At 58.7% G+C, this 7,487-nt stretch overlaps 1 protein-coding gene and 1 long non-coding RNA gene across 2 annotated transcripts in view; both read left to right on the forward strand.

The window, feature by feature from the left end:
- The first annotated feature begins 3,720 nt into the window (after positions 1 to 3,720).
- Positions 3,721 to 5,362, forward strand: LOC105854040. The gene is made up of 3 exons (XR_001145773.1): positions 3,721 to 3,947; positions 4,161 to 4,293; positions 4,779 to 5,362. It is a non-coding gene; the product is annotated as an uncharacterized LOC105854040 (long non-coding RNA).
- A 588-nt stretch (positions 5,363 to 5,950) lies between these two features.
- KLF16 (Kruppel-like factor 16) overlaps positions 5,951 to 7,487 on the forward strand; it is a 9,965-nt gene continuing 8,428 nt past the window's right edge. The window contains exons 1-3 of the mRNA XM_012729425.1: positions 5,951 to 5,959; positions 6,131 to 6,259; positions 6,403 to 6,749. Coding sequence (XP_012584879.1) covers positions 5,951 to 5,959; positions 6,131 to 6,259; positions 6,403 to 6,749 — 485 coding nt within the window. The remainder of the gene's footprint in view (positions 5,960 to 6,130; positions 6,260 to 6,402; positions 6,750 to 7,487) is intronic.

Genomic DNA, 7,487 nt, shown 5'->3' on the forward strand with positions numbered 1-7,487 from the left:
CTGGCTTCGGGGTGGCTGGCGTCCAGCCCGCCGCCTCCGGCGGTGAAGAGTGCCCTGGCCCGGGTGCGGCTGCTGCGCTGCCTGCACCCGCCTTCCGCGCCCCACGGCCCCCTCGGCCCCCTCGTTGCGAACCCAGGACCAGGCTTTGATGTTAAAAATACATAGCAGCGAACCCGAAGATGAGATGAGACCTCCCAGCAGAGAACACCAGCGTCCCGGTTCTCCCGGGCCCCTCACCGCGAGGCCTTGCACCGGCCGCTCCTCTGGCCGAAACCCCCTCACCGGGGCCAGTTGGTGCCCACCGGCCGTGTCGCGGCCTGGCTGAGCCGCTTCACACCTCTGCCTTTCACCTAGTCTGTTGCTACAGTGTTTTTCTACCCAGAGGTCATCCCCCCCCACACACACACACAGAGGCTCGTGTCATTGAAATACCTGTGGACCCCGTCAGAACCTCGTCAGAACCTTCAGTGCCCAACGCGGGCTCACTTGTCTTAATGGCTGCATCTGTTTTACTACGGTGGTAATTTATTTTTCTCTTTTCCTGTTGGTATAAACGTGGGTTCTTTCCAGCCTTTGTAATAACATGCAGTGTTAATTATCCTGCATAAATAACTTTGGACCCAAGTTGGAATATTTCTGTAGGCCACATTCTTATTTTGTAGGATTTTATGTACACCTCTGGTGCAGGCCAGAGGAGCAGGGGTGGGTGAGAGGATCTATTGAAATTCACTGCTGAGGGGAGCAGCAGGTGAGACGGGAGAGATCTGCTGGGCCATGTGGGTCAGTCCCTGGTGGCGATACAACTCAGGCCATCCGGCTAGTGCTGAGACTTAACCCCTATGGCACCAGGGAGGCGTGGAGGCCGTATTCTTTAGTACACAAGTGCTTGGTCAAAGGGCATTCCAGGGCCTTTCCTGGTGGCCCAACGGGTTAGCGCAACACTACGAAGCTGGCTGTCGCCACTGCAGCACCAGTTTGATCCCCAGCCAGGGGGTGGCCCACAGGGCGCAGCAGACCTCTCCTGTCTCCCTGCTGCACCCCTCAGCAGTGTACTTCGTCCATCTACCTGTTCTGCTCCCCACTCTGTCTCTGGTGAAGCCTCTCGCGGCTCCTGCACCTCTGGCCTGTACCCCAGTTCTGTATTTATACATAAACAAATCTTTTAAAAACAAAAATAGGGCATTCCGTAGATTTCTTAATGGGTAAGTGATCTCTAAACTGTCACCAAATGCCTCTCCCCTGCCACCATCCCTGCTGGGTCTTGCAGATCTGTAGGGGGAAATAGCAGTTCATTGTAACTGTGTTTCTAGACATGTAGGGGAACTTTGTAACACTTTTGTCAGATTTATTTTACGGTGATCATTTTTACCACTAGTAATCATGTTGAAAGTGCCTACTTAAAGCTCTTTGTGTTTCATATACTTTGTCCTTATTTCAATTGGGTTGTTGGCATTATTTTTTATGTATGCATCCAGAACTGGGGTACAGGCCAGAGGTGCAGGGGCAATGAGAGGAGTCACCGGAGATAGTGGGGAGCAGAGCAGGTAGATGGACTGCAGTCCACTGCTGAGGGGAGCAGCAGGGAGACGGGACAGATCTGCGCCATGTGGTCGGCTCCCTGTCTGGGGATCAGTCCCGTGCAGAAGTGGCTGGGAACAGCGTTGTAGGGCTGTCAGGGAGGGCCCTGTGTTACTTTCTAGGGGCGCTTTACATATTAAGGAGGTGAGCCAATTGGGTGCTATGTTTAATCCGTGCTTGGTCTTTGAGTTGGGTTGTATTTATTTCATCATGTGGCCTTGTGGGGATATGAGAAACTTACAAGAGTCATCATTGTGGCGCCAGCACGTGCACAGATCTACGGGTGCACAGACCTGGGCTGTGCAGAGGGCCACCCGTCGCCGACGGCATGGTTGGGCAGCGCGGCCATCTTTACTTTCGCCAGGCCTTGAAATCATTATTAGTCATTGTTGCTTTTCTCGTTTATGGTTTCTGTGTTTTGTGTCATGCTTCGAAACATCCCGAGCCCAAGATCGTAAGACGTAAGACGTGTAGTAATTTCCCGTGGAAATGTAACGGTTTTCTCTTTTCCACAATACATGTACATTTTTGGTGTCATTTCAGAGGTTGCATCTGAGGAGGGGTGAGGTAGGGGGCCCAGCGGCTTTTCCCACATCATTGGCCCCAGCATGTCCCTAGAAAGCCGCCTGCCCTGACCCAAGTGCCGCCTTGGTCATGTGCTGAGTGTGAGGGTGTTTCTGGGCCCCATTGTCCCCCCCCACACACCCCTGCTGTTTTCATCACTGAAGTCTGGAGTCCTCTCCCCTGTCCCCCCGTTGCCCTGTCTGTCCTCTTCTGGACACTAGGCCTGGTTCCCCCATCCTGACTTCCACTTGGTTAGAAGTGGGGGTTGCTTAGTTAGATTCATAGATTAAGTGGGAGCAAGGTGTCATCTTAAAAAGCAGTTTATGCCTTGAATGTATGTCATGTCATACTGGCTTCGCAGGACAGCACGATAGCAAGGGTTCTGGAAATGGAGGTTTTGGGGATACCCCTTCCTCCCGCAGCCGCAGTGCCCGGCGTTGAGCTCGGCTTGAGGTGTCGGCTCTGAGCAGACATAAACTGGTTTCTTCAGCAGTGCTCGCTGTGTGCCTGTCCGCTGCCCGGGGGAGGGGGGTGTAAACTGAGGCAGGCTCGTGGCCATTGCTTCTCAGGCCATCCAGCCCGCGAGTCTGGGGACTCACCCCCGCCTTTCGCAGTGTCCCCTGTCTGGAGGCACAGAGGGGCAGGGCGGGGAAGTCAGTGGCACATTCCATGACGCCTGTCTCTCTTCCCTGCCGCTTGGTATGGCCTGTGGGCCAGCCTGCCTGGGATGAGGGCCAACTTTCAGTTCTCCATTTTGTGAATTTTCCAGGACATGTGTTCTCACTGGCAGTTTCTCCTGCTGTGGCCAAGCGCTCACTCCCTGGCGGGTGCTCCATGTGGGACCTCGGGTCTTCCCTACAACTTTTTGCCTACCCCATATGGGGGCCCCTGGGTCCAGGCAGTCTTTCAGGCTCTGTTCCGTGGCCTGGACGCCTCTGGTACCCAGAGACCCAAAGCTGGGTGTGCGGGGGTGTGTTGGCAGCAGGGGTGCTGAGTGTGGTGGGCCGGCCTGCCTCAGTGTGGGTGCCGCTCACCCCAGGCCTCCTCTCCTGGGGCTGAGCCTAAGTACAGGCGGCCTCCTTGTTGAGCCCCTAGCACCTAGGGAGTGCCCATCCTCGGGCACCTGCTGGCTTCATCCCATTAGGCTGAACCAGTGGCGCCCACCGCACTAGCGCGGCCCATCCCCCTGTGACCTCCCCGTAACAGAGCTTGGGGCAAGGATGGTGGTTCTGTCCCCTCCTCTGGCCCTGGTGGCTGTGGCTGTGTGAGGCACAATTGGCCAGCAGTGGGTACCACCTCCCAGGGCACGACACCTGTGTGAGGTGTGGTGACTCCTCTGGGGCAAGCCCTTGACTATATTTTCCCGGTCAGGGTGCTCAGTTAACCAAGGGAGTCCATCAGAGAGGGTGCTGGGCCTGGGTGCGGGAGCAGAGAGGTTCAGGACTCGGGGTCTTGGGACACAAGGTATGCACCTGTGGGATGGTGACTCCCTCAGCAGGTGCCAGCCTAGCTTAGGGTGGGTGAGGGGCAGGGGCAGGAGTGTCCACTGCATGGGCAGATAACAAGTAAGACCTCAGGGGCAAGGCCTGGCTACAGTCCCTTGCTGGGAGTGGGGTGGGCTGCGCTCTGTAGCCCACCCCACCTGGCTAGTCAGAGGGCTCTGAAGTGGACTTGCAGCAGATTTCTTCGGCAGATCGTGTGGGAACCAGAGGAGCTTGACACGTGTGGGTGCACCTCTTACCTGGCAGCTGAGTCCCTCCAAATGGCATCTGCCAGCCACCACTTCCAGGGGTCCTGGACCCAAGGTGGAGCTCTGGGGAAAGGTCTCCCGCATGGAAGGGAACAAGTGACACCCACCTGGTTGGGGCCTGTCCTGCCGCCTCCCTGGGTTAAGGAGGGGGCCCAGGGCCCCTCCAGCAGCTCCTAGCTGAGGGCTTCCCGTCCTAAAGTTATGACCTGCAGGCCCACTTAGCCTGCTGTGCCAGCCTGCCAGCACCATAACCTCCTTGTCCTCCAAGCAGGGGAAGAAAGCCACGTGCCCACTGTCCGGCCAGGCCTGGCTCAGGGCCCCTGCTGGGCTGGTGTCCCTTGTCTCACCCCGGGTTTTCCTGGCTGCTCATCCTCCCTTGAGAGATGGCCTGATGGTCCAAGGTAAGTAATCAAAATAGACATAGTTCCATGCCAGGCAGTTGCACTGGTCCATTTCCTGCAACACCCCCCACGGCCCTCCCCGGCTTCCTGGACTCCTCCAGAGTCATTGCTGTGAACTGGCTGGCTGGCAGAAATGACTGTGTTATACTCAGATACAGGTGACAGCAACGGGTGGGGCCTGTTCCCACCTGCTCTTCCATCCTGTGTCCTGCTTCCCCGAAACTAGGTAACTCCAATCTAGGATCTGGGCTCCTTTCTCCCAGCGCAAACAGTGTGACAGACACAGTTGTGTCCTTGCGAATATTCTCTGAGTGTCTTCTCAGGAGTGGGGTTGCTGGGTACATTAAAGCATTGCCAAACAGCGTGCTGGGTGGTGCGAATCCACAATGCTTCGACTGCACACGGCTGCTTCCGTGCGGCGCTGTTACCACTAAGTCACTTCACTCTTCACGATTGCTTTTAACTTTTTCATTTGGGATTTACAGAAAAGTTGAAGACAGCAGAGTCCTACCTCCCTCTCACCCAGTGTCCTGCATCTTGTGGAAACCAAGGAATTGACTCATGAACATCCCTGTTAATGGGGCCCCGGGTTTATTCCAATTACCAGTTTTTTTCACCAAAACCATTTCCTGTTCCCAACCCCACGTGGCCTTTAGTCATCGGCTTTTTTAGTCTCTTCGGATCGACACTTCATTCTCCTCTGGTTTTTCCTGATGTTGACTGTTTTGAGGACGGGTCTGGTGGTTTGCAAAATGTCTCTTCATAGGCCTTGTTAGTCTCATAGACTGGGGTTGTGGGTCACACACACACGCTGGGACACCCTGTCCATACCCCTGCGGGGTCCTTGCCGCCCACGTAACAGCTGAAGTTCTCTCGAGGTTGACTCAGCCTGGCGGAGGTTGCGTCCCCCCATCTGCTTAGAGCTCCCCTTTCTCTGCTTTGTATTGAGTCCTGCCCACACTTGGCAGGGGGCATTTACTTTAAAAATAATTTTTCATCCAGAAAAAGGTAAAAGGACAAATGCCCGCAGTGGCACACAGAACATAGATACCTACTGACATTCAAAGAATTAAATAAAGTGAACGTGAATTTTTTTTACATTTTTTTATTATAATAGTTTATTTTTACATCATTTTGTAGGATTTTTTAGAAAGTGCAAAAAGTATGCTTAAACTATTCCAATGAAAAGTAAAGTCATCATGATCTTGAAAAGACACCCGCCTCTGTCCAGCCTGGTCCCAAGGGCCCCGGGGTCCTGGCTGAAGCCCTCCCTGGGCCTCGTGCTGCCATCAGGGGCAGGCCCCGGTAGCTCCCACTAACAGGTGAGGAAACTGAAGAAAGGGGCTGACCTTGAGGTATCTGGGCCGGACACCACCGTGTCAGGGTTGTGCCTGCCCAGGCTTACCTGTGACTCCCAACAACCACGCTGCCCCAGCCCAGCCTCCAGAAGCCACTGGGAGTGAGGCCCACTGGTGGAATGACGGGTCCTGGTATCTTTCTTGTCCTGGCGCCAGTGTGTGGACAGTGCTTCCTGCCACTTCCAAGGCTGGATGCCACCCCTGAGTGGTGAGCAGAGGCTGAGCTGTGAGTACCCTCCAGTGCTGTCGGGTGGGGTGGGGTGGGGTGGGGGGAAGGAGAAGCTTTGAGGGCTGTTGAGATGGTGTGGGTGTGTCCTCCTTACCTAGACCTTCAAAGGCACAGGGGCCCAGGCTGCAGGGCACTGAGAGCCCCCTGGACAGTGTTCATCCAGAGCAGTTCAACAGTCAAATGAAACCCCCGGGGCTGCATGTCACCTCTGCCCCAGAACACCCCTTGCCCCTCCCCTTTCCTTTGTCAGCTAAGAGTGCAGCAGGCTTTGCGCACCGCTGGGGCACCGGAGAAGCCTAACACCAGCAAGGACTATAGGCCTAGGGGACCCGAAGGACCCCGGGGCGTGGCCAGCCTGGGGGCGCCGGGGCGGAGCCGGGTAGGTCGGTTAGCAGGGGTTGCAGGTGGAGGTCCCGAGATGAGGCCAAGTCCAGGGTGACAGTCGCAGTCTACACCCAGCCCTGGATGGCCAAGGAACGGACTTGAGTGACAGGCACCCGCCCGGGAACGCTGTTCGCCCAGGCAGCTCTGCCCCCTGGAGGTCACTGCAGCCGCTGCACGGCCCCCGCCGCCCGGCTCCGGACGGGGTGGGGGCGTGGTCGCCACGCTGGGCGGCACCCATCGTCCCGTCCTACTTCCTACTTCCGCAAGCCCCCTTCCCCTCCTCTCCGCCTTCTCCCTCGCGCCCCGGCCCTGGACCCGCGAGGCCGGCCCAGCCTGGGCATCGACGTCCTCACCGCTCTAGCAGCTCTAAGACTTGGCCGGGACGTGCCCGGGGGCTTCGAGAAGCCCAGCTGTATCGACTCCAGCCCCAAGGATCGCTGCCCGGAGCCGGGAGCCGAAGTGCCTGAGTCCCGGGGCCCGATAGGGTCAGCGTGCCCTGCCTCACCGAGATGCCCCCTCAGTCCACTGGCCCAGTCCTCCCCACCCCCAGCGAGACGCGCACGAGTGACTTCCGAATAGGTGCAAAAAGAGGAACGAAGGCGCGGCAGATCCGGCGGTCGCCGCATTCCCCGTGCTGCGCCGGGCTGCACCCGGTGCCCAGGCCGGAGAGGCCATGCGGGGTTCTGCGAGGTCGGGGAGCTCCAGAGAAGGGGGCGAGAGGGCGTAGTCCAAGCCCGGCCCCAGGCCGGTGAAGAGGAGCGGGGGGAAGGGTCGCGCACGTGGCCGGGGGGCGGGGCTGGCTGCTTCCACCCCCCCCAGCCCGGGCCACGTGGGGTGCCCTCCCCCATCACGAACGGGGGCGCGCCCTGGGCCTACATGGAAGCAGTGGCGAAGGGGCGGGCTCTCGCTGACTGCGCGCCCGACTGTGGGGTGGGCGCGCCCATGAGGAGGTGGGGCGCGCGCCGAGAGGGAGGGAGGGATGCGCCGAGGGGGGCGGGGCCGCCCGGGGAGGGAGGGGAGTGTCGGGACGGGGCGGGGCGCACCCTGGGGGGGCAGGCTGGACCGGGGGCGGGGCGGAGCCTCCCGGAGTGAGGAGGGGGCGCCTCATTCGCGGTGCAAGAGGAGGGGCGCGACGGGCGGGGGCGGGGCCTCCGGCGATGCGGCCGGGCGTGGGGAAGGCTGGACCGGGCGCGGGGGCCAGCGGGGAGCGCAGGGCTCGGCAG

The sequence above is a fragment of the Condylura cristata genome, unplaced genomic scaffold (genome assembly GCF_000260355.1).
Source record: "Condylura cristata isolate star-nosed mole 26May11 unplaced genomic scaffold, ConCri1.0 scaffold00025, whole genome shotgun sequence".
Classification (NCBI taxonomy): Eukaryota; Metazoa; Chordata; class Mammalia; order Eulipotyphla; family Talpidae; genus Condylura; species Condylura cristata.